At 40.7% G+C, this 27,214-nt stretch overlaps 1 protein-coding gene across 2 annotated transcripts; it reads left to right on the forward strand.

Moving 5' to 3' along the window:
* The first annotated feature begins 390 nt into the window (after positions 1-390).
* Positions 391-25,356, forward strand: quob (quattro b). 2 transcript variants are annotated; one of them, XM_086087810.1, is made up of 24 exons: positions 391-683; positions 9,450-9,647; positions 9,827-11,324; positions 14,089-14,286; positions 14,450-14,570; positions 15,489-15,582; positions 16,219-16,305; positions 16,386-16,502; positions 16,822-16,920; positions 17,005-17,153; positions 18,656-18,794; positions 18,875-18,991; positions 19,072-19,269; positions 19,370-20,271; positions 20,350-20,599; positions 20,848-20,937; positions 21,250-21,474; positions 21,968-22,138; positions 22,524-22,701; positions 22,780-22,896; positions 24,021-24,275; positions 24,356-24,576; positions 24,696-24,750; positions 24,857-25,356. In XM_086087810.1, the coding sequence occupies exons 1-23, from the start codon at positions 681-683 to the stop codon at positions 24,726-24,728; spliced, it is 5,460 nt and encodes a 1,819-aa protein (XP_085943936.1). In that variant the 5' UTR covers positions 391-680; the 3' UTR covers positions 24,729-24,750; positions 24,857-25,356. The 2 variants fall into 2 exon arrangements, with proteins under 2 accessions (XP_085943936.1, XP_085943935.1); XM_086087809.1 differs by having other exon boundaries at positions 24,696-24,739.
* Positions 25,357-27,214: the final 1,858 nt, after the last annotated feature.

Genomic DNA, 27,214 nt, shown 5'->3' on the forward strand with positions numbered 1-27,214 from the left:
GGTGCTTGCTCTCTCATAACGAAATGTGTAGACATCTGCTTGGACGTGTGGTTCAGCGCATGACAAATCCATTCTTTGCATATAGCCACGCATGCCATCAGTGTTTGTGCAGAGTGGGTTGTTTCTCTTGGGTGATATTATGTCTGAGGGTGTGTTTGGGTGTGTGATAAAGCCAGCATGGAGTTTGTGAATGTCGTGTGTGTGCGTGTGTGTGTGTGTGTGTGTGTGTGTGTGTGTGTGTGTGAGAGAGAGAGAGAGAGAGAGAGAGAGAAAGAAGAAACTGAAAAGCCTCGAGGGGGATTTCCTCCAAGAGGGAAAGCTTTTCTCCTCCCCCCTCTCTCTCTCTCTCTCTCTCTTTCTCTCTCTCGCTCTCTCTCTCTCTCCCCAGTTCACCCTCAGCTTGCTCGAAACACTCAAGAAGAGCCAGAGAGCCGTGAACAAGGAGACTTGCTTGGCAACCTGTTTTTCTTCCTCGCACTGCTTGTTTCCAAAACTCTTATGAGGAAACGGCGGCTTTTGTCAGTTTTCCATCAGGACTGTCATGTGGACATACCTTAACAGATGACAGGCTGCGCTGGTGCGCTAAACATGGCGTGTCTCTCAGCGCAGATTCCGGGGAGCGTCTCAGCAGAGGATTATGATCAAAGTTGCTGCCTGGTAGAGGAGAAACTTCTGTGAAGATGGTAAACGCACGCATTTGTATTTGTGTGTCATTGTTGTGTTCTGCTTTAAGAACTCCGGTACTCCACTGACCTAGCGGGAGACAGCATGAGCGTCTAGCTCTTTTTCTTTGTCAAGTGTGTTTGCAACACAAGTCAGATTCCGTTTTTTTGTGTCTAATTTCAACACAAATGAAGCCCACCCAAGGGCAGTAGCGGCATACAGTGTTACACAAAAGTAGATGTCACTTGAAAGACTATACAAGTTGTTGTTGTCCCGAACACTGTTGGTGGGACTGGTTCCCATCAGCAGCCCGCAGCATCTCAGACTGCTGGAGTGTGAGAACACTGACAAAGCGTACCGCACAGGCTCTGTTGTTAAGCTTCCTCAAGTCCTTCACATTTTAAAAGACTTCAATTCATGCAGACGGGCCAAATTCTTCAGTGAGTGGAGGGAGTTTGGGGTGTATAAATGCTTCTGCAGCTCTGCAGTTCAACAGTTCAGACCACAGAGGACTAAACGACTCTTGTGAAAGCATGCAAAGTAAAAGAAAAGTTATGTTTGTATACATAGAGCTTCACAATCTTAGGAGAGATTGTTTGCAGTATACAGTAGAACAAAGTTAAAAAGAAAAAAAAAAGCCCCCAAATCCAAAGAAAAAGCAAAGTACTGTATATGGAGTTAATGTTTTGAAAGTCAGAGCTGAAGATCTGTTGATATCCCACATAATGAGGGTTTGAACTCCCAACTTCTGTTTGACTATTGAAGCATCTTTTGCCACATCATTTTGGTTGATCCATATACTAAATGTACAAATACTAAATATACAAGTAAAATAAAGACACTCTGTCTCACTACACTATATTGATGAACTTGTAATATACAGTAGATTATACCATATACTCTACAACATACAGCCACCTTTTGTACAAAATAATATCAAGTTGGCAGTACCATGATCTCCTTGTCTACAGCTAAGCTATATTTAGCTTTCCTAATATGGTAAGCGTGTAGACCCATAACATGTGTCAGAGGATGTTGGATAAATTATAGCTTTAGAGGGGTTGTTTAATAAAGTGGCGGTTTGGTTGTAAATTGTTGCTTTCGCTGCACTTTGCCCTTCCTTTACATTTACTGTGGCACCGGTTTTACCAGCCAGGACTGCATGTAGGAGCTGCTTATTTATGCTGATATGCTGACCAACCCGCATTTAAGATTTAACAGCAAACATAGGCATTTGATTTCCGATGTAAACCTCTGTCATAGTATTCAAAGTGTATGCAAAGCTGATGCAAAGATGTTTGTAATAAAAAAAAAGTATGCAAAGCAAATGTAAATCAGGAAAACGTGGCAGATACGTTCATGCATTTTCTTTTCATATTTGAACCAGAGTGTCTCGCTTGTAGTTGATTCATGTGAAGTGGTGAGTGGCAATATTAAATTACAGAGGAAGCGTTTACTGGGGAAGAAACATGACATGATTATAGTATCACACACATTTACAGTATGTGCCTGTGATTACCTGGCAACCAATCCAAGATGTATATGTAAGCTCCAGCTCTTTGCATCAAACAGGATACGTGGTACAGAGAAGTTACAGATAGTGAGCTAAATACTATATTAATGGTATCATTTAGCCGGAAATACAAAAGACACACGAAATTTACAACAGACGATTCATATGTTGTTTTAAGAGACAACATTCACTATATTCATGATCAACATCTTGGCGAAAAAGGAAATTGATGCAAACATTTGTCAGAGTCATTTAAAAGTCTGTAAAATACAGCATTTCTTTCAAGTTGTTTGATAACATCAGGGTTAAGAATGCTTAAAATGTGAAGAAAAATGGTGAACATTTGTCATTATTGTACAGCAGCGTCACACCAAGTAGTCGACAAAAAAAGGGGGTTTAAGTATTCAAAATATTCTCAATCTTTATTGATAACAGTTCAGAACATTAACAATGCTTCAGACCATGAACATTGGTGACCAATGGTCCTTTGTCATCTCCCTTGTACCTCAGCTTTCTTGGCAAGCAAATCAAAACAACAAAAAATCAATTTCCTGTTTTTCTTGAAATTGGCTATTCTCCTCGCCCACCTTTTTCTTCACGGCGGGCTTCGAAAAAGACACGACTGGGACTTTCCTTCCACTTGGTGTCACTTCAGAATTATGTTTTGCAGAATGTTGCCATAAACCATTTCATGAACCAAAATGTAACATTATTAGTAATTGGCCGCAAAATATCATCCTGTGAGCCAAAAATGGCCCCCACGTCACAAGTTTGAGAGCTTTGCTGTAAAGAATGTCTAATATTAAAAAAAAAAATTTTTTTTGTCAACAACATAGCCATTCAACAATCAAAAATACACCATCAGAATCAGAAATTGGCCAGGGTCCGAATAAATAAAAACAATTGAATAAATGACACATCTACTATTAACACACTTTGTATTGTAGTCAGAAGCCTTTTTTTTGTCAGTGTTCATTGCTGTGAGTGGCCAAGTGAAGGTCATCAGTAGCTCGCTTCCTTGCCAAGAACTCGTCATCACTTCTTCACTTTAAATAATCTCAGTTCCCTCTGGAAGCAAAATCATACTTCCTGTTCATTTTGATTTTTGCCAAATTCCTTCTGACAAATCCATGAAAACCATCTGCTCAAACTTACGGACAATTGTACCTTATGAGTCGATTTTCCTTCATTTGTTTCAATCAGGAAAGCAAACATATTTCAGAGCTGTGGGCAATCGTTTGACTTTGTTTATTGTCTCTGTTTCACAAAAGTGGGTCAAGTGCCTTGCAGTGTTTTCAAAACAGAACCATTGCTGAGTGAAGAGAAGATATGTGTTGCAACTGGAGTTCTTCCCCCAATGTTTAAAATTGGCTAGAAATCAAACAGTATTACAGTACATTGGCCCAGCTAAACAATTTTGTAATCCTTTGTTACTGGTGCATCTGAAAATAGTTGAGCAAGTGAATGGATGACTCCCCGCCCCTCAAACTATTTCTTCTTTCAACATTTGATACCTTTGAATATTTTCTTGTGTTTTCACTTCCTGTAGCTGCAGTTAAGAGGTGGCCCTTACTTTTACAGTATTGTGTAGTTTTGGAGCAGTCCATGAGATGTTTTACGAATGGATTATTCCCTCCTATTTCTTACAGTACAGTATGTTGCATTATGCTATGGTTTGGTTATATATGCAAAAACACCCCTGCAGAACTCATCAGCATTCATGTTATTTGTATTTTATTCAAGATGCTAAAGAAATGCACAATCGAGTTGTTTTTCCCTCTTGGATGTATATCACATTTTCCTATGTATAGGAATACGCCAGATGTGAATACGCTGCTGTAAAACACACATGCTAAACTTGAAATTGACTGCATCAAACCTTAATGGATTTAATTCAGCTTTCGTGTGCTTCTTTTGTTCCTGTTTCACATTTTGGTCCTCGTAAATGAACTTTTAAACAAAAGTATGTAACAAAAATCATAATAAGCTTCATGAGACAGTGGCTTGTAATAAGTTCCTTTGTTAATGTCACAGCAACACCCGATCACTAACTTTTAACACATTTTAACTTACTGAAATGGTCAGACATTTTCTTATGCTGACACATTTGCTTTTGCAAAATGTTTGTTTATTTATTTATCTATTTCAATCTTAGGCAATAGACATCTTTGTTCCAACAAAACTTTATTCAAACAAAAAGTTCAGTGAAAACGCAGGGTCATCAGTACGTCATAAAAAGTTAAATGAAAACTAAAACAAGTATGTCGTAGCTCGCTACACTTTTCTATACGAAATATATTTCTCCAAAATGTCAAAAATAACTGAAATGTTAAACTTTCACACTGGTTTTCACAGTCGTATTCTTACCCTAGCATCCATAATAAGCCCGAGTGATAATCGGTCTATCCATAGTTTGTGAACAGCTCATCCTATGCAAACTACCCAAGTAGAAGATAAATAAATAATCATCATCATTCCAACCATACCTTATCAAAGAGAGGACTTTGTTTCATTTTTGACATCCGCGGGAACAAAAGCAATGTCTTGGATTGGCTTTTTATCGGGAAAAAGGACTTAAGATGTCATCTGTGAATGGAGTGTCTGTCTGCTGACGTTAACAAGAATGGATCACACACAAAGACAACTGTGACTCCCTTCCATTCAGAGGAGGAAAGAGTGGAGGAGGCAGAGTAACATGGAGGTCCCGGTTACATGTTGAGGGTGGGCTCGAATGACGTGATTTATTGTACAAGATTATCACTGCTCTATTTTGACTGACTATTTTGCTACATCAAAACGGAATTCAGGGTTCGAGCATTTTTATGTTTTTAGCAATAGTTTTCCATGACTTTCGACTGAAATTTTCTAACACAAACAAAGCCAACATCTGAAACATTTTAGCTGTACCTCTAAATCAAACCACAGACACATCTTGAGACACTTTGTCGTGTTATAATTGCAACAACAGTAACACTAACACAGTTATCAATATCATTAACAGATTATCCATTTCACCTCTCTCCATCATAGAGAGCAAGAGAAATGGATGCTTTAATGCTGGGAATACAATTGACAGTACAATTTTTTACCCACATTTGGAAGAGCCCTGATTCTAATCTGTGGATATCTAATTCCCTGCAGGTATTTATTTTTCTTACAAACCTGCATTGCTCTGTATCAGAACACACAAAAAGTTACTGAATCATGATGTGTAAATCAAAAAAAAAAAAAGGTTAACTTGCATATTAGAGTATTTTTGCAGGTCTACGTGACAGAGAGTATTGAGAGAATATTAAATAAATAATTAACTTTACAGTTGTGTAACTGCACCTGAATATGGAATAAAGGTCACAATGAATCTAAGTACTCTCAATTTGCTTGAAGCCAAAATCATACTTCTCTTGCCCTGCCTCACATAGCATTTTCCTTCTCCATTCCGTCTATCTGTTTAGCAAACACGCCCGGGCGTCATATCCCATCAGCACTTTGTTGTCATACTGTCAGTGTTTGTCGTCATGGCTGAGTTGCTGGTGTTTTCATATATGGCCCTTGGATGTATTGGCTTGTCCATACATGCAGGATACACCACAATTCAATGTTTGTGTTGCGAACTAACACTAGCCTGGAGGTCACTTTCTTCCCAGAATTTTTTTGGGGGGGGATGTGATGACATCTGCAAATGCCTTGTGAGTCACAAGAGCTTGTGTCCATTTAGTTAATCTCTGCAATCACAGCATGGCCAGTTTACATTCTCGAACCTTTTGCCTTCTTTGTGGCTAATGGAAGAGAGTGACTGCAATAGAGATCTTGACTACTTGTTTATATTGGGGCTCAAATCTGCTTGTTTGACCCAAAGCCAGAGGCAATATGGAGAAACAAAGGCCGCAATTGCTCGAGGGGGGCCTTAAATGGTAGACAAGACAAAGAGAGCAGGAACCTTTACTGCAAATGATTGTCCACACCAGCATGTTAAATCAGGATACACAATGACCTTTGCTGGAGACCTAATTCCTTTTTTTCGAGCTAAATCACATGCAGCATGCGCAATAGTGGGCAGAAAGAAGGCGGCTGCGGAATGCGGCCATCAGCTCGCCATTCCTTGCAAACAAGATAAAGGCTGAGCTACAAGTCCAGTGGAACGCTGCACACTGGCTGTTTGTGGGAGTGAAACTGTGAGAAGTGGCAGCTATGTTTTGATTCTCAACCAAAAAACAAACAAACAAACGTAAATGCCTCAGAGTGATGTCTTAGTTTTTTTTCTGTGTATTTAGATGACTGTGTATTGTTTCTGATGCTGGGCTTACTTGGTATGTAGAAGACGATGTGATTTGAGGATTTATTGAAAGCTTTAACAGCAATAGTTTATGGTTGAATACAGTAGTTTACACTCTAAAAACAGTTGGGTCAAAAGTAACCCAATTGTGGATAAAAAATGGACCAATCCAATTTATGGGTAATTTTGACCCAACTTTTTGGGTTGTTTTATACAAAATGACCCAATTTTTTGACCCAAGTAAAGGATCTGACCAATATTTATGAGTTGGTTTAAACTAAACTAAACTTTTGACTAAAAGTTGGGTCAAATAGACCCAATTAGAGGATAGGTCCATTTTTGACCCATAATTGGGTTGTTTTTGACCCAACTGTTTTCAGAGTGTATGATCAGCAATGCATCAATGAACAGTATGTCGAGATAGCTCTCTAGGCAGGTCGGTAGATACTGTAGGTCGATAAGAAAATGGGTAGTCAGATAGATTGATAAATACTGTATTAACCTAAAACAGCATTTTACATGCAGGCAGTAATAGGCTATGTAAAGACAACAAAAAAGCGCATGACAGTGTGCTGTGACGGGGTGGCCATTATACAATGGCTTTGTATTGACAAGTAGCGCCAAAACCTTTTAGTGGCAGTGTGACGGAGCAGCTCCGTCCAGAAACTTGACCGCAACAGGCGGCCAAAATTCATTTGTGGGAGCCCCCCCGCAGATAAATACAGTATACACTGTATGTGGGAAAGACTGCGGGTGTAATGTCTTAATTTGTGGATCCATGACATCATTGAATCAGCAAAATATCAGAAGTACAGATATACACGATCAGATTAGTGTAAAGTCTACAATAAATAAACTTAAGTTGAGTTGAGTATAACACTGTTTATGTCAGTATATGTGTAACCGATTACCCTAAGTAGGAAAATAAAATAGAAAGGCAAACCAAATGTATACCAGAGCACCATAAATGTATATAAATAGTTGGCTAAAAAATTAACATTGCAATGATATGATTCTAATGTTTCAGCTATCATTATTGTGCCACACACGTTATGTGTCATTAGGGAAATGTTAAGTTCTGGTCTTTCTCCTTATTGAGAATTTCAAACAAAACAAGGCAACTCCCTTGGCTGCCTGGACTGTGTGACCTGGTTGTAGAAAATTCGAAGCTCCGTAAATCTCTCTAGTGATGCTCTCTTAATCATGTGAATATCACTTGCCAAACCACCCACAGAGGTCCAGTCAGGCTGAAACCTGTTTGAAGAAGAACCCGACCCAAATTGCTTTGTTTTTTGTTTTTTGCACATCTCTGCACTGAACATATTTAAAGGATCTTTGTGCAGTTTGTCACTTTTTTACTCGCGACTGCCACCTCTGGCCCAAAGCGTAACTGCAGCATATGTGTCAGCTCATTAATGGTGCATGATGTAGAAAAAGCTTTTGCAAAAAAAAAAAAGCTACTGCAGTGGAGTGCTGATTACACTTGAGTGATTTTTGACACAATACACGAATATATTCTGGTAAAACAGGACTTGCCAACCCAAATTGAAATCTCTACAATGGGAAATGAAATCTCTTAAGCCACTTCACAGCGCTATTGTTTTAATAGCTGTGACATCAGGCTCACATAAATACAGTACAGTAGAGTCTTAAACAGCTGTGACGCATTACTGCTCAAGAGCCAGACCCGGAGGTATTTTGTTCTCCTTTAGATAATCTATTGTTACAGATGTGTGCACAAAAAAGGAAACATTCTTCTCTACTGAGCACACACGGTCTACAAGAGATACTAAACCCTGAAAGATCAAATGTTCATTTGACAAATGCATCGCATATTACAGCAAACCTGAATACTTAACACAACCATTCAATGAAAAACAGCTATGACCTCAGTTCCCAGTGTGCCGCGAATGTCCAACACGGTCACACCAGCATCAGTCCCAGCCCAAGCAGTGTGAGGCCTTTGAAGCTGTTGCACTGTGTTTACTCTGGGTCAGGCCCTGGTCCTGGTGTGGCTGTCAGCCTAAATGACGAAGGGGCTGAAAACAGGCTTCTTTGTGGGCCTAGGAGATTAACACAGCAGGGCACTGTGAACTGATCGTATGAATAGCTGACATGCTGCAGCTAGCAGTTAAGACCTGTCCAGATCCTGAAGATGTGACAGTCATGAATTTTAACCCTGTCATCAAATTTGAAAAAGAAAAAAGAAAAAAAAAAGGACCAGTTGAGGTGGCTCGGGCATCTGGTTTGGACTTCTCTCTGGAGAGATGTTACGGGTATGTCCCACTTGCGGGAGGCCCCGGGGACGACCCAGGGCACGCTAGGGAGACTATGTCTATGACTAGTCTGAAAACGATTGGCCAGAGGCTTGCAGGAGTACCCATTGTGAATGAAAATTACAAATAAAAAAATGTTTCAGTCATAAATGGTCAAATAAAAAGGCTATTGTAAAGATATTTTGGGCAAATTGTTACAAAGTGTAGCTTTAATGACTGCTGTGTGTTCTGCAGAACTTGCACAGATGTCCAGCTGGTTTTGGTACTATTTTTAAAGACCACGTAATAAGACCAGAAACAAGCTGCAAGCATGCTCAGATTTAATCTTCTCCAGATAAAGTTACAAAATGTTACTTATTAGTCTCATTTGCAGTTCCCTTTATTTGGAACCAAGTCAGTTTGATGTGATTGCTCCAGTTTTTCCACAGTATATTTATTTCTGGGTTCCTTTTTTGGTCTTTATCCATACATTCTCCAACGTATCTAGTTCAGGGTAATAGTAAAGTGAACTGAAGCTGATTCCATTTGACTTCCAATGACAACACCCTGGACTTGATGCAAGTCAGTCACATAGCACATGTAGAGGCATGCAACCTTTCACACGACCTTCACTGAGAGGGAATTGACCCCACAATGCCTACATGTGGACCAAAGCCCCAATAAGACCTGTTTACTCTCTTAAAATTGTTATTGAAATCAGTCATTTGTTGTTGTGGTTTTGCAGAACCCAGAAACTCTGGACTCATCCATCCAAAGCGCCCTCTCGGCCCTCTACCCACCTTTTGAAGCCACAGCGCCAATCGTCCTCAGCCAGCTCTTCCGCACTATCGAGGAACGTTACCATGGCGATGCCTTGCAGTGCCTCCTGGATTTCCTTATCCCTTCCAAACACCTGCTGGAGAGCGTACAGCAGGCTGCATGTGTAAGTAATACATGCAATCTACATGGCATGTCTCCATCACAACAAGGTCAATGTGTGGAACCTAAGCTAATCAAAGATATCATTAAGCTTTCGTGTTTATGAAGCAAGAAAAGCTCTTCGGGACAATCATTGCAGCAAAGTAAGAAAAAATATATGAAACTGTGCTTTTACATTTTCAGGCTGGATATTCGGACGTGGTTTTCCGCTGTGAGGGATGGCCTCTCTGCCTCCATGACAAAACAGTCGTGCAGTTAGCACCTGTGAACCCCTTGCTGCTGCGGCCTGGTGACTTCTATCTCCAAGTGGAACCTTTTGGCGAGCAGGCAGCTCGTATTGTCCTCAAAAGCCTTCTGCAAGCCGGGTGTCGCGAAGTGGAGGAGACCCCGATCTCTGAGACTTCCTACTCGTGCATCTTCACCGAAGGCTGGCTGCAGGACATCAACGACGGACGCCAGGGGACTCCTCTGTCTCGCTGCTTGCTTTGCACTGACCAAGGAGTGATCAAGTTGCCATGGGCAGAGGTAGCCGTCCCAGAGTTTTTGGACAAGCCAAAGGTTATGATCACTCATCAAGAAGCTCCTCCTGAGCCAAAGCTGATGTCCGTTCCGTGCACTTATGGCGCATCCACTCTACCGCTGGAGGCTCGGGTTCTTCCGTTGAAAGATAGGATGTCAGCATCTCTAAGATCTGTGGATTGTTCTTCGAAACTTGTCAGATTAGATCATTATAAAAGAATCCCAAGATCCTATTCTAAGCCATTAATCAAACCTGTGGGTTGGGTGTCCCCGAACACCTGGGACAGCCGCAACTATCTAGAAATTGAAGGTGATTATGTTGACTTGGTGGATGTTGTGACAAAACACGTCAGCCATTCAAATCCACCAAATTCAGTCTTGATCAAACCTGTCAGACCACCGCCGTCTGCGCCATTGGCGGGCAGCGTTTTCTGCGGACGCACCCTTCAATATGCAGAGGAGCCTTGTATGCCGTGCAGCCAGGGAAAGCTGGGGGAGGGCCCCTCAGAGCAAGACATCAAGTGCAGGCACAGGGACTCTTACTTAGCAGCGCTGAAGAATCCGGTCCCTTTCGGAAAAGGTGGCGTTGATCTCCTCGCAGCACTGGAGGAGGTCAGCCTTGGTGAAGATTTGGAGCAAAACAATGAACTTGGACAGTTTTGTAACCACCGTAATACGCCCTTGTCAGGCAATGACTTCTGCCAATACAGACACTGCTCTGAGCCAACAATGCAAATCTCTGGCTCCGTTCACAAAATGTTCCCCAAAAGCCCTGAATCAGAGGACAATCTGAAGGAATCACCCCTTATTTTAAAATCAACCCCTGGCTTAAGTTACAGTCATAAAATTCAAACCAAACTTCTCTCTCAGTCTGAGCACGTGGAGCGACCTGTGTTATTTTTAAATGCACGTGAAGAGCCGGACATTAAGCCACACCAGAAAGCGGAGGTTATGAAATCATCAGGGAAACACAAATCCAAGGTTAGGTCTCTGTCAACTGTATCTGACACTCCGAAAGGGAGTCCACTTTTCTACAAACACAATAACAGGAGCCACAGTGATATTTGCCCTGAGACAGTTAGCAGCATGATGCAGTGCAAGAAAGCTGACGTGCCAGATGAGGTGACTCCAAAGCTGGAAAGACTGAAATTGTACAAAAAAGGTAAGAAGTCGGAATAAAATTTCACCATTTAAAATGTTGTCACTAATGCCCCCTCAGCATTCGTTTCTAATGGCTCAAGAATTTGCAAATCATACCATTATATGTCAGGCTTCACTAAAGGTCACACATCATTAAGACTCTTCATAATGGTGGTTTAATAGATCCTGTCACATTTTTTTGTAATATAGCTGCGTTTACATCACTATGATTACCGGAAATGGCCTTATGCGCCCCATTTAAATGAGGAGGTTCTGATAAATTGCTTCTCTGCAATTTGCTGTGCAGACATCACAGCATGCCAGAAGAACCATTCCGTGTCCTGTGCACCCACTGGCACACGATCCCTTAAGCCTTGAGATGATGCATGCCCAGATCTTGACCGGAGATATACGTGTCACGGGCTATTAAAGTAGCAAAGGCAGAAAGCACAGACTAGCCTTTGTTGGCTCAAAGGAGAGACCAATTAAGATTTTTGAAATCAAAGGCTGGTTTAGTAGCTGGGCCACTGCAGTGTTTAGTTACAGCAAACATGTGCACATTTGTAAAGCTTTACACAAAACTGTGCAGGTGTTTGCAGTAATTAAATGATGGCTATCCAGGGTAGGAGTGTGACGATATATCGATATCGTGATAAATCATGATATTTTGTCTCCCAATAGATTATCGATACGTCTACGCATGTATCGCGATATTTGTAGTTAATATACAGCAACTATAACGGCTCCATTGTTCATTACTTATTGAGCAATTACTTGGCAGGCCGCTAGGGGGAGCACCTCATAAAAGTGGCGGAGAAATGTATAGAAGTCTTCAGGCGAAGACGACTCATGAGCTTACTTTTACTTGTGTAAGACATTTATTATCTGTCCAACAACTGACTCAGTTTTGCAGACGTAACATTTTAAAACATATTTTATGGTTCGACTTTTTGAAACACACAATTTCAGAGGAATATTAATATTGATTTAATTGGATTTAATATTAAAGTAATTGTATTTATTTACTTTTGCAATGTTATACAAAAAAAAATCGTCACAGTTTATCAAATGAAACAATTCACTATGTAACTGACTGACATGTTGCATGACAATAGTGTTTAAGAAAGACACAAATTTGTTCACAGAAAGTGGTCTCTTTAAGAAGACATTTGTATTTGTTTTTAAAAAAATACACTAAAGTACTCACTGTGAAGAAGACACCAGTTTTCATATTTTTGTTTCAGTGATGGTACACAATGAAACTATTTTTCAATGAAAAAACATACATTTATGTCTTGAGTAGTTTTGTCGTAGATTATCGTGGATTTATTACCTGACCAATATATCAATAATCGCGGTATCGTCATATCGTAAGATAATCAATATCGTGAGCCCTGTATCGCATATCGTATCGTATTGTGAGGTACCCAGAGGTTCTCACCCCTAATGCAGGGTCATCGCTTATGATATTACTACTATAAAGTGCAAAAGTTGATAGTTTAGTGGTTCTCAATTCCTTGTTACCGAATGAGAAGCTTAAGCATCCTGGTGTCCCTATTATTAGGGCCTGAGCAGCGATTGCTGTGAGGTCGCTATATTTTCTGCAGGAATTCTTATTCTTGTTCTCCTTCTCAAAGAATCACATTTTTGGGAACATTTTACATTCCAAAGTTGTCATACACCAGCATAAAATGGGTCTGTCGTGCCCCCTAAATAGGCTTAATTGTGCACTATCCCATTACATTTGAGATAGTGCTATGAAAATTGGGAGGCACGTGTAGCACATTTGGATGTACTAAAAAGTATTTGGTAGCCATATGTAAAAATGTACAGGAAGTGAGCTATGAGTATTTGAATGTACAATTTTTGCCCATTTTTGCACATGTATAGGGGTTATACTTTTGCCCCCTTGTTCTAGACGGTTAACTCAATTGACTTTAAACTTAAACTACACCTAACAGGAAGTCCGCCATTTTGAATTTATTTTGGAATTGGGCGCCATTTTTTGGCCTTTTATAGAGGTCCTACTTTACCAAACTCCTCCTACATAATTTATTCAATTGTCTTCAAAGTTTGGGTGTGTAATCTAAAGATGTTTAAGATGAAAAGTTATTGAAATATTTTTATTTCGTCACACGCTGTTGCCGTAGCGATGCACTGTTTGCAGAGAAAAATGATGCTATTTTTCAGGTCTAAACCTGGGTGAAATCTCATGAAACTTTGCACACACATAAGGCCTGGCAACACATTTGTATTTTACAGAGCTTTTGTTCAATGTGTCACTACCCCAAACGTGCAAGTAGCCCAACATGGCCAGGGTTGCGAGGACCCTTTGTAGCTGCTCGCAGCTCTAGTTATTATTATTGCTAGTAGTTGTAGTGGTCTTCCTGTGTGGATTTTGCATGCCCCCCTAGGCTTTTGTGGATTTGCTCCAGATACTCCAGATTTCCTTCCACATTCCAAAAACATGCATGTTAGTTGAATAGAAGACTCTAAACCAGCCATAGGTGTGCTTGTGCTTGTATGTGCCCTATAATTTCCGAGTCAGCTGGGATTTGCTCCCGCTCGCCCACAACTCAAATGAGGTCAAGGGCTATAGGCTACATATAGGTGGATAGTGGTAGTAGTAGTAGCATAGTAATATATGCATCCTTCACAATTGTCCTGTGATTGACTGTCAACCCTCCAGGGCATAGCATTAACAGAAAGATTTATACAGTACATGGATTGATGGATGGTTGTACTAGTATGGCAGCTTAAAAACGCACATTTGTGTTTACCGACAGATTCCCAGGCAGGCGGAAGTGAAACTCCCTCCACTTCAGATGGGCCGCACCTGAGACTCCAGAATTCAAAGACAGAAGACAAATCCTTCTCTCAGCTCCCATCTTCCAGCTCTATGCAGCCTCTGTCTCTTCAAAGTCTAAAGTCCACTCTCAAAAGCATCAGTGGTTTGCTTGAACTGGCTATCATTTGTTTACCAGGTACTTTGCCTGCACGTTTGCGCAATTACAGATGAATACGTTCTCGTAAAAGACAGACAGCATTTATGAAGGCCAACATTAAGCCTTGTCACCTTGTCAACCTTTGGAGTTTATGCTTGGCCCTTCCTATACATGAATCATATTTCTATTTGCTCTCCTTCAGGCAGCCGGGACAAGACTGGTCGTGCAGTGGTGGAGGTTCACTGTGACAAGGAGTGGACCTCAACTCTTGTATCAGCACAGAATCTCTGCGAGTTACTGCTCTATCTCCACTCCATACCCAGGTGCTACACACAGAATCATAGCGTGACCTAATAATGTCCAGATTAATTGAAATTGGCTCGCTAGACCACTATTTATCTCAATTAGACAAAACATATTTTGTAGACAAACAGGTTAGTATGTAAGACTGCAAAAAATCCAAATCAATCCCAAGAATGTGCCAAATTATATCTGTACAATTTGAGTTCTATTTAAGTGTGGTGGCCTTTAAGGCTCAAATGTTTGGTGAGTCACACAAGTGAGAACTTTGCATACATCGCAGCTGCTGTATGCTAAATATTCAGATTTAAATTCACCACTAGTGGACTGTAGTAAAAACCGGCTTGGGAAAAACCCAATGTTGATGTAATAATTATTAGAGCCACAAGAGGACAGTAGAATGCAATTCTTTGATTTACCGCCAGAGCACCTTGATACATCATCCCAAATATCCGTAACAGTACACTCACTTAAAACTGCACATACTATACATCTTATAATTAAGTGCCAACTGGTAGTGACAGCAGCCTGTGTTGACCCGTGTCTACCTCTTACTCGTTACTAACACTTCAACAGTGTTTTATGTTTCCACTAACGTTCACATAGTCTTTGAAGTTCAAGAACCAATTGAACTAATGTGATAGCAGCGCCCTTCTCCTGTGTGAAGCCATAGCTCAAAAGTATGTACTGTAGCCAGGCTGGCTGCCAACTGTCTGGTATGCAGTCCCTTGCTAGAATTAGCACCCATGCCTGACGTAGGCTCAACTAACTCAAGACCATCTAGACCATTATCATGGGCGTGTGAATGCATGAACATGTGAGGACGTCTGAGACAGAGAGAGATGAAGCGATAAAAGATCATTACCGCTCTTTCACAATGGCCTCTGCGATGAAGAGGACATGTTTGAATGTGCCCCTAATGTGACTCATTGTTTGCTTAGGAAAGACGTTCGAGAACTGGGAATGACTTTGGTCGTCGATGCCAGGAAGAAGGCTCCGCTTCCTCACCTCTACAAAGCTCTGCTCATGGCACAGGTTAAAATAATAACAATAACAGCACTTGAAATCTGGCCTAGTTAGTGAAAAACAAAGCAAATATTCTGTTGTATGACTGGCAACAATGGATACACTGGTTAATTATAACTTCTGTCAACTGGTGGAAGTGCATTTAATTGTTCTACATGTCAGGTCGCTGGCATAGATACCAAAGATAGAATATTTGTAGGAAATTACCAGACCAATTAAGTGAAACTGGATCATTTCTCATGGGACACTTGATGATCGCTCATGTCACAGGTGAAGAAAATGGAAGAATGTTTTGCTACTCCAGCACTAGGGGGAGACATCCTCATTTGAGTGAGGTTTAGAAGGGATACAGTGAGAAGCTCTGGAAATTGGCATTTTCCACTCTTCTGGGAACATTTTCTAAAATATTTCTTACATGTTGGAATTCGTCCAGAAGAATATTTGTGAGGGAGTGCCACAAATGAGAGATTTTAATTTAATTACATTCTATTCACATGCAAAGTAATTTAGATTCAAGGGGAAACCAGGACCCTAACACAAGCGATTTACCTTTTACATGTGTGTCTCTCAGCGCTTTCGTCCTACATTTACAAACTGCAATTCATATTTTGTACGAGAGTCACGTGACCTTTGTGTTTACAACAGGAGCAAGCACTTCATGCCGTCCACAGTGTTGTAATTCTGGTTGATAAAGACACATGTCCGCGCCCTGAAAAGCAGCCTGGTCTGCAGGTAAGAAACGTCAAAGTCCATCATAGAGCAGAAATGAGCGTTCCGGTGCCCATTTGCACAATAATCTTGCCGTCTGTTAGATGGACTTGGCGACGTCTATGAAGGCCCTCTACAAGACAGTGGACGCTACCCAGTTGAGCCCCGAGCTCGGAGGAACCTTCACCTACAGCCATACCGACTGGCTGCAGTTTCATCAGGTAACACCAATAATTGCACAATCCTCAGCGTTATCTTACTGAGATGCCCAAAAGATGACCTAGATTGGACTTCACAAGAAGACAATCCACATACGAGTCTTGATGTAGCTATGTGAGGAAAGAAGGACAGGTTTTCACTTTATTGAGCAAAAGTTGAAAGTAACCACTGTGCTACATCATATCTAGACCACTTCAAGTAAAAATAACATGCCAAAAAAAACCTACTGATTAGATAGAGCACAGATGACACAAATGTGAGTGTCTTCTGTCAGAGTGCCATGTTATGTTCCACTAAAAGTTTAATTATATTCAATTTCAGAGACTGGTTTCTTTCATAACCGACTTGCAAGAGGCTGACAGTTTATTACAGAAGGCAATTACTAAAGTCAATGAAGGCAACGTCATGGATACAGCCCAGGTAAAAAATAACATAAATACTGTCATGCTGAACGAGTGCTGTTCTTTTTGAATTGTGTCCTCGACAAGTGTTTTACTGTTGCAGGAAGTACGTGGATGCATTGAGGAACAGAGGGCTTTGATGAAGGGGGTGCTGGAGGACGCTCGATTGGTGATGCTGCAGAGAGAAGGCGGGGCAGTACTGGCTCGGATGAGGAGAGAAGAGTTCCGGTTTTCACAGTCCGAAGACTACAGGTATTGCAAACTGTTGACTGGTTTGTTTGTCATTACAGAGAAACGGAAGTTTTCTGTTTTGTGTTGTCATTGGTGTAAGCAGCCTTCAAATTCGGTCTATTGGATTGGTGTTCTCTTTTTGTCTGTTATTTTATAAAAAATAAATTGTAATCATCTCACATCTGCATTCATTGACTGATCTTACATCAATGCTTTATAAAAAATAGATTTATTTTCCTTTTTGGAATGGTGGCAGCTGTTATTCTTGCCTAATAATGGAATCATCGTTTGAATTCTGTCAGTTGTGTAGAATTGATTGTGTGAATGTGAATTATTTTTATACCTATAACATTTTATTCCGCTCACTTTTTTAATGCGCAGAAACTCCCACATAATACATCCAATTTACACCGTTCAAATTTCAACTTGCTTCAAAAATTTACGCTATCGTGGGAATATATTGTCTCATTCCACATAATTTTTCCACACAATTTAACATTTAATATAAAATTTTCCCAATTAATTTTCAATGGGACAGACATTCAACTTTGTCTAAGTCATTCCACACCCACTCCCTGCTTGATACTGCTCAGTGGCGCAGTTGGTAAAGTTCGTTAGCCAGTGACCAGGCAGTCATGAGTTTGAATCCCATCTCCGACTGTACATTGCAAATATAGCCATGGCCATTATGTTAAGTGATATACATACTGTATATACTAAATGGGGGAAATCAGTATTTCACTTAAATTATTAAATGCATAATATCCCCATTCAGCTTTGTGAGTTCATATTATATGACAATTTTCAATATAAATACACAGTGAGCCATGATTTTCAACCAGTCTTTCAGGTCAGTGGTTATTGCACTTGCCTGCCACTGCGGAGAACCTGGTTCAAATCCTGGTCGGACCAAACTTTAGTACAAGTGTGATTTTCATTAATAATCATTGTCAAATTATTTAACATCCCTTTTATTTGATGCCATTTGTCATTATTAAGTTTTTTTCCTATTCATTCATTTCTATGCAACAATTTTCAATATAAACACCCACTGTGCCATGACTTTCAGCAAGTCAAGTTAACGCAGTTTGCACTTGCCTGCCACCGCGGAGAACCACTTCAAATCCCGCTTGGACCAAATTTTAGTATTCTGTATGAGAATGTGCAGTTTCCTTTTTTGGCCACAGGTGGCAGTAGTGATTCGAAATTCAATTCTCTGCATTCAGAAGCTCTAACATCAAAATGTTCCCAATGTCATCAAACATTGTTGTTGTAATAAAGCATTCCACATGCATTCAAACGTTAGCATTCAGCTTTCAGCCTTCACACGCAATTTCTCCAGAAATGGCACATTATCGAATTGTTAATTAAAATCACACCTTTAAGCAGCTTCTTGGTTGATTCAGTCTCAGTTTGATGTTATTTTTACTCGAGCATGCGTTCTGGCAGACATATTTCTTGTAATATCATGTATGTCCTCTCGGTGAAGACACAAACTTGAAAGTGTGTTCATGTTCATGCAGAGATGCACTGGAGTCAGTGACACATCTGTACAACCAGGTGGAGGAGAAGCTCCACATGCTGGTGATGAAATCAAACGAGTCACTACAGCAATTGGAGTTCCTTTTTGTGCTCAGGGACCTGGACGCAAAAATCAAAGAGGTACTGCAAGTTCTGTTTGAATCGTGTGGTAAAACGTCTGTGATATTGCTGTACAGTCATTTTTTGTATACATCCTGCAGTCTGCTGTGTGGTTCAATGAAGAAGGCGAACGTAGACTGAAGGACTTTGCCAAAAACGATAACTTGTACACTGAAGGCATCTTGCAGCAGTATGACACATTCCTCCTTCAAGCAAAGGTACAGATACCCGTATAAGCATGCTCACATTGACGGGACTAAGATGTCAAAAGTCAAACATTTTGTATTATTTATTCCAGGAAAAACAACAGTATGCCTTGACTCTAGTGACTGAAGCAGAAAAAAATGTGGGTGCAAGTGTGTCCACTCCAGTGACGGATGTTTTTCAGACTCTCCTCAACACCTTCAAGTGCAATGTAGATGACTTTATGTCACATGTGGAGCAGATGCACAAAGAACTGAAAACACTTGTGAAATTGCACCACTTCTGTGATCAGGTTTGATTTGCTATCTTGCTTGTGAGTTTTAACTGCAGTAGCCTCCCAGTTTGACTGACGTGCTACTGTACATTTAGTTTTTTTTTTTCTCTTTCTGTAGGCATCTGCGTTGGCCAAGGAATGCAATCATTTTTTGGAGAAGGTAGAGCACGGGTGTTACTTGGCTCAGGCTACTCTCAGCACACTGCAGATGTATGAAGCGAGATTAGGTGATGAATTCTCCACCCAGCATTTCCAGGCCTTGAAATCTAAGGCCTGTACTTTAAGATCAGGGTCCTCAGGGGCGATGAGCGTGTGGAATGCGGCTTGGGTACTGTGCCAAGACGTCAGGCAGCGTCTTGAGAAGATGCAGAAGAAGAAGGCAGGCAGAGATAAGAAGCAGAACCAACAGACCACAGCCGTAAGCACTCGTGGGGAAGGTGCAGGAATGGAGAATAAGACTGAAAGGAGGGAGGCTGAACGGCCCCTGAGCCAGCAAGCGACCTCACAAAAGGATGTAGCTCATATCCCTGAAAGTGAACACATCACAGCTGCATCCCTGACATCAAATGAACAAACAGAACCTCAAGCTCTGAAGCTTCTACCACAAACTAATGGAGAAACTCCCACCGGCCCGCGAAATATCCACTTGCATCTAGACACAAAATGGAACCCAAGAGGGCATCACAGTGAGGTTGACCTGAGAAGAACAGCCTCGGTTCAAGGCGACACTGACGTTTCACGGCAACGAGTCTTTGGTCGGTCCCTGAGTGAGGGATCATGTATAACCACTTATACGCCATTTGCCATTGGTGTTTCGCCCTTTAATGTAAAACAACCACTCTGTCAGAGGAATAAGCGAGCATTGGAACATAACTCTGAGCCTTTCCAAAACCTGCCTTTTTCCCACAAAGAGAGTCTGTGCGAATGTCCCACCAAAGAACATAAAGCTTCAACCCAAAGCTCCGAAGATATAAAGGAGACATTTGTCATCTCAACAGAAAACAATGGATGCAATGTTTTGTAAGTTATGATCCCTCCCTCAATTTAAAGCACAGCAAGGAAACTTAAGTCACGGTTTCGTCCTCTTTGCATTTTCAGGAAACTGCGAAAGATCATGGAGGAGCTTCTGTCCACGGAGAGGGAGTACGTAAAAGCTCTGGGCTATGTTCGGGAGCACTACTTCCCCGAACTGGAGAGGAGCGACGTCCCACAGGACCTGAGGGGCCAGAAGGGGAGCATCTTTGGTAACCTGGAAAAACTGCATGACTTCCACCGCCATCATTTCTTGAGTGAGCTGGAGAACTGCCTGAATGAAGCCTTTCGGGTAGGACGCTGCTTCCTCCGACATGTAGGTGACAAGAACAACTCATTTCCAATTTTGACATTTTCAACATTTGCTATTTTGAACAGCAATAATTCAGCATTACATTGGCTGAACACAACAGCAGCAAAAGCTAACAGCTCATGCGTTGCTAACTTGCTATCATTAAATTGTGGAAAGTCATAAACTACGCCAAGTATGTATCAGTGTGACACGTAGTGGGAGCATGATAATGCTTTTATCTAAAGGTATTTCTTTCCTTCTCCTCCCTTTAGAGAGAAAACTTTGCTTTGTATGCCCTTTACAGCAAAAACAAACCACAGTCTGATAGTCTTCTCATCAATCACGGAAAGGCTTTCTTCAAGGTGAATTGCATTTTACTCTCAATTCAATCTGTCTTTCAGCCGTGCAGTTTTTTTAACATGAGGGGAGGGAGATAGTAATGTTTTATTGTAAAAGGCGTCATGATGCACCTGTTTCAGCTTATATACTCCTGGTTAGCATGCAAGCACAACATCGTTCAAATACTGATAGGATTAGTAATCAGCAATTCGTCAAATGTTATCGCTGTTATTCAGTCAAAAACTGCTTGGCCCAAGATTATTATCTCAAAAGTATTTTAAACCTCCTACATTTCAAGGCAAGCCATTTGACAGCTGTCTTTCTTTGCCCACCAGCAAAAGCAGCTGAATCTCAGGGACAAAATGGACCTGTGGTCTTACTTACTGAAACCAGTGCAGCGGATCAGTAAGTACAGCCTGCTGCTGCAAGACATGATGAGGGAGTGTGCGCCGGGACAAGTTCGAGAGCTGGCTGAACTCAAAGCTGCCTTGGAGGTCGTTCACTTCCAGCTCAGGCACGGCAACAATCTGCTGGCCATGGACGCCATCCGCCAATGTGATGTGAGAACGACACAAATGTTGAACACACGGTGTCTGTTTTGTGTGTCAGAAGCAGGGTTAGAGCTAATACGCAATCATTGATCACGGGAGAATTCTGTCATTGTGTCGAATTGTGATGCAAAGAGTGCTGTTGATTCAGTCGCGACATGTTTGTCGTATAAGATGCATTTAGAATTTCTGTGGAGAAGCCTTGATGTCCAATAACAATGGAAAACTTTACTGACAAGGGGAAAACAGGCCGAGGTTAATTTACATTCATCAGGAATGGGCCAGGCTGGATGAAAAGGTTTAGAATGCAAATACTTCTTCCATCTGCTCTGTCGAATTGAAGGTGCTGCTTGCAAGGCTGTCAATGACACGTCCCATCAGAAGTCATTTCTCATAGGAAATATTCCATCTGTTTTATGAATAAATGCTCTCTGTTACAAACAAAGCAAAAATAGAGAATTCTATCCTGATTGAGGATTGGTATGATTCTTTTTATGCCCTGCAGGTTAATCTCAAGGAGCAAGGGCAGCTCATTCGCCAGGATGAGTTCTCTGTAACGTTCCGGAAGAAAAAATGTTCCCGTCATATTTTCCTCTTTCAAGAGCTCCTCCTCTTTAGCAAGACCAAAAAGACAGATGTGGGGAATGATACATACGTATACAAACAGTCGTTCAAGGTACACAAGCACACTGTTTTTATTTTTTATTTTTTTTTATGTGAAGTGATGGAATTTTACTGGCAGGTGGCAAAATATACAGAAAACTGCACAATGTACTTAAAGCGTTGCCTTCATTTCCTCTTATGCAACAAGTTAGTGAACTGAGGAGTTTTGCACGTGTGTATGCTTGCATGCTCTTGCTGCAATAACAAAACTTTTACTGAACGTATTTTGCTTTATTTGTAAGCAAGGTTAGACGTCACATTTTTTTAATAGATGCTAAAAACACACTCCATCCATAAATGCATAATTACATTTATTATGACCTACTTACTAATAAAGACAAACTTATAAGCCACCCCGGATAATTAATAATAATGACCGTGGTCGTGTTTGTATTCAGACGTCAGACGTTGGCATGACCCAGAACACTGGCGACACCGGCCTGTGCTTTGAGATTTGGTTCAGAAAGCGGAAAACCCAAGACACATACACACTGCAAGCATTTAGCCGGGAAGTCAAGGAGGCTTGGACCAAGGACCTGGAACGGATCCTTTGGGATCAGGCACTACACAACCGAGGTATAAACTTATTCTAAACACATTGTAATGCACTTAACTTTAAAACGAGACTTATTATTTTTTCTATGTGTCCATCAGAGGTTCGTATGCAAGAGAGAGTTTTTATGGGAATTGGAAACAAACCCTACATGGACATCACACCCAGCGATGCAGCGATCAGTGATAGAGCTGTTGACTGTGGACTGATGGCAAGAGGTAAAGTAATACTTTATTGTGTGAATGCTGAAGCAGCATTCACACACTTTCGTTCCGGTCCGCGCGAAGTCCATAGACTACAATGCAAACGCGCCGCCGAAATGCCTTTCCCCGCTTTTGGTGTGAATTCAGCGTAATTACTAATTTTCACGTAATTTATCTTTCAATTTATTTCATAAGCATTTCAACATGCATTCAAATATTAGCATCCGGCTTTTATTAGTATTCAGCTTTCAGCATTCACACACAATTTCTCCAGAAATAACACTTTGTCTAGTTATTTTACGCTATTGTATAATATAGGCAGCATGTCGAAGTTTGATTTTCTCAGAATACTATGACTTCCTCCCACACAAAAAAAAAAAGACGTTAAATGGAGATTCTAAATTGGTGTGATTATGGGAGTTTTTATTGTTTGTTGCATGTGCACTGTGTTTGTCAACCAGTCTAAGGTGTACCCTACTGTTGTGTTTTTAACTGAGATGTCGGTGACACCAAAATAAGAGACAAATGAAGACCCTGGACTTCAGTTGCATTGTGTTTGATTGTCTTCATAAGCATGTGGTGAAATCTGTCAATACTAAAAATAAAGTCAAAATCTACACACATTGAAGAGCCACTGCAAAAACAAGGTGCATCAAATTCTTTATAATAATTCATCAAAATATGCATTAATATCCACACATATGTATAAAGTCAATAAATGAAACTTATGGTGTTCATGCCTGATCATTTTAAGTGGATGGCATTACATGACGTCTCCATGCTGTTCTGTTAGGGAGAACTTTTTCTATTTTAAAAAAAAAGCTGGAAAACTGCAAGTACGTCTAGCAACAATTACAACTAACCCTTTTCCTTAGACATAAATACAATTGTTAATTATCCATACAAACAACTAGAAATGTTTTTTTTATGACATAAATATTTTAACATTATTATTTGAACCCATGAACTTATACTTATTTATATAGAAAAAGCCAAAGCCTAAGTCAGTTGGACCCGACTCCAACTGTCCCGTGACACCAATGACGATAAGCTGTATAGAAAATGGATGGATGGATTATATAGTAATATATATATCTTCTTAATGTTAAAATTGTTTATATTTTTGCTGCTCTCTTTAGGAAACAAGGTTCTGCCCTATGTCGGACCTTATGGGCCACACAACGGTCTTCCTGGTGCACGGCCAAAATCCGCTGGTTCACGGAGTACTTCATCCTCCTCCTCTTCCTCAGGACTGGGCTCCTTGTCCCCGACAACATATTTCTGTGGGCCAAAGCGGAAAGTGTTGATAAGTGGCTTTGAAGGATACATACCACCGGCAGGGGTTCTCGAGGAGGACGACGTGGACCCTGAGAGTGGGAGCCACAACTTATTATGTAATTGTCCATTTTAACTGTCAAGTAATAAATATGTACAGTTTAGCGTGTGCTTAACGTTTTGTCTGGCGTTTGTGCAGTGGACAGCTCGGAGTCCTCAGCAGAAAGTGTGAGCGGCCTCAGCAGCTCTGCTCACAGTTACCGCTCCGTTCTGGAAAGAGAGGCCGATGACGCGTCTTCAGTTTGCACCTTCACCATCGCTGTCAGGGAGGCGGCAGGTTCCGTTGCAACTGGGGCTTGTGGATCGTCTGAGCAAAATCAAGCAGCAGTTGCACTTCAGGCCAAGATGCTCTGTGCTAAGGTGCAGCACCAAAACGCTGTTGCTCAATAACCTGGATTCGTTTTGTCTGCAAGATTGGTTTCATGTTAGGATATTTGTAAACATGCTTTTATAATAGCTTAAATGATTTGTTGTTACAGAACTTGAATGGTGGCAAATCCACTGAAGTTTGAACAATCACAAGGTATAGCAAAAGTATGGTAAAGCATCAATGTAGATAACATATTCTTTTTGCTATTCTGATTAGCTAACTCAATTTTCTTTTCTTCCCCCCCCCCCCCCCCCCCCCCCCCCCCCTCAGATTGAGAGTAACCAAGTGGACCGAGATTATTTGGTAGCAGGAGATAAAGCAATCCATCCCACTCTGTATAATATTGTATAGAACTGTTTTCTAATCTCTAATGTCACTTTAGACAAAACCAGTGCTAAAACATACACTTGACACAGCTTTGTATAGATTGTTAACACGTAACCAGGATCGTAGCGATATTTAAGCTTCTGTTTATTCTCAATTTTTTTCAGACTAAACAACAATTGAAAAATGCAGTTGAATAATAATGCAGACATGAATCACTGTCAGTGTCTCTAAACAACAGTTTGAGGGTACTTTTACTTATGGTCACAAAAACGTGTCGTATTATTTTACAATATGTAGCTTTCTGTACATATGTATCCAGCTGATATTAAGAGTTGTATGCCTTTCTACTTGACACAGTTATTTGTTTGCTTTTTAACTATATTTTTATTTGCACCTCATGTTTTTCTAATAATAAATCCAATTTATAAAACACAGCCAGAGTAGACTTTGAAAGGTGCATTGTGCTGTTTCAAAAGGTAATATTAAAGCTTTTTCTACATCATACATGCTCCACCAATGCCCAGATGAGTATGAAGAGCCCTGACTGTTTTACTCTGACTGCACCTATCAGTTTTTATCTTTCCTTTATATAGGGGGGGGGGGGGGGCAGAATTTTTCTTACCTCATTTGAAGTCATGTCTTCGTTTGCCAACTGTGGCTGTCGCTTTAAGATCGTGCACGTACTCGCACGCGCACCATAAATGAGCTTGACACAGATGCTGCACTTGCACTTTGGGCCAGAGGTGGCAGTCGCGAGTAAAAAAGTGACAAACTGCACAAAGATCCTTTAAAGGTTTGTTTAAGGTTTTCTTCTTTCTTAAGTGTTAAATAAGCATGGCTTCACATTTATGCCTGTTTTGTGGCTATTATAATAATTTCTTGTACGTGACCCCACTTGCTTATTTGTTTTTGACACTACAAGATAAAAGATATAACTGTACTTCCCTCTTATTAATCTTCCCTCGTGGCTATTTCATAAATATTTCATTGATGTGGAAGTGAGAGTTGTGGAGGGAATAAATACAAATCACTCGCCAAGCCTTCCTTGGCGAAGGCCTCCAGTCATTTCCACTGTGCGGGTTTGGACAGAAGCCTGGCTTTGGTTTGACTATTCGTGTGATGTAATGCTGAGTGTGGAGCCAACGCTCGTGTGTTACTACGAGTCTGCCCAGAGTGCCTCTAAGAATACGGCTGCACGGCCTCATTGTCTCATCTCTTAAGAGTTACTATGAAAGTAAATTATTAACTTTTCTTTCCCATTCTTTGTTTGCTTTTTAACTATATTATTTTGCTGGCGGGCCAGTCTAGTACTCACACTCTTCTACTCTGAAGCTACGCTGTTGAAACACATGTAGTTTGTGGTTTGGCACTGTCTCGATGAAATAAGCAGGGACATCGCTGACAAAAGAAATTGCTTGGAAGGCAGCATATGTTACTCTAAAACCTGTATGTACCTTTCAGCATTAGCGGTGCCTTCACAGATGTCCAAGTTTCCATGCAATGGGCATTAACACAAACTCCTACCATCATATATGCTGGCTTTTGAATTTTGTTATTTTCCTCCTATTTCCAAAACCAATTTGAAATGTGGACTCGTCAGACCACATCATACTTTTCCACATTATGGCATTCCATCTCAGATCAGCTCGGGTCTAGCCCTATCACGGAAAGTGGTTACTACAGTGGACAGCTTTTCAAATGTTTCCCCCTATATAAATGAATCTTTATGTCCTAGTTGGGCATTAGCCACCCCAGTGGACACCAGTGTAGTCTTGCCCTCCACTGCCATCCACTGGTCAACTTTTGTAAGTGTAAGGGGGAAAAAAGACTGAAAACAAGATGGCAGACAAAAGTTCAGATCTGCCGTGCTGGGAAGGAATAACTGTCCATTCCTGTAGGAGACCTTTGCAGGTAAAATATGTATATATATATATATATATAAACATCAATCAACGACTAAGGAGTAATATAATTGTTAAAATATCCAAGTATTGATTTTGTGATTTGAGAAAATTGTGATTGTCCATGTGTCCACTAAATTGGACATGGTACATTAGTAGCTATATTTTGACTGCAATTCATAGTATTAGGGGCACTTTTGTGAAAATAATTCAAGTGCAGTAACTTTTTCATGCAAATCAATTTCGGACTTATTACAGCAATATTTTATCGATTTTAGTCCTCAAATGAGAGTAAGGACCCTTGTGTGATCCTTATGTTTTGTAGCGGTCAGTTGCAGAGCATGCTAGCAAAGCCTGTACAGGATAGTTGACAATGACATGGATCATCTGACTCAAGTGA

This window comes from Leptonotus elevatus, chromosome 10, assembly GCF_054856555.1.
Source record: "Leptonotus elevatus isolate MCC_2025b chromosome 10, RoL_Lele_1.0, whole genome shotgun sequence".
NCBI lineage: Eukaryota > Metazoa > Chordata > Actinopteri > Syngnathiformes > Syngnathidae > Leptonotus > Leptonotus elevatus.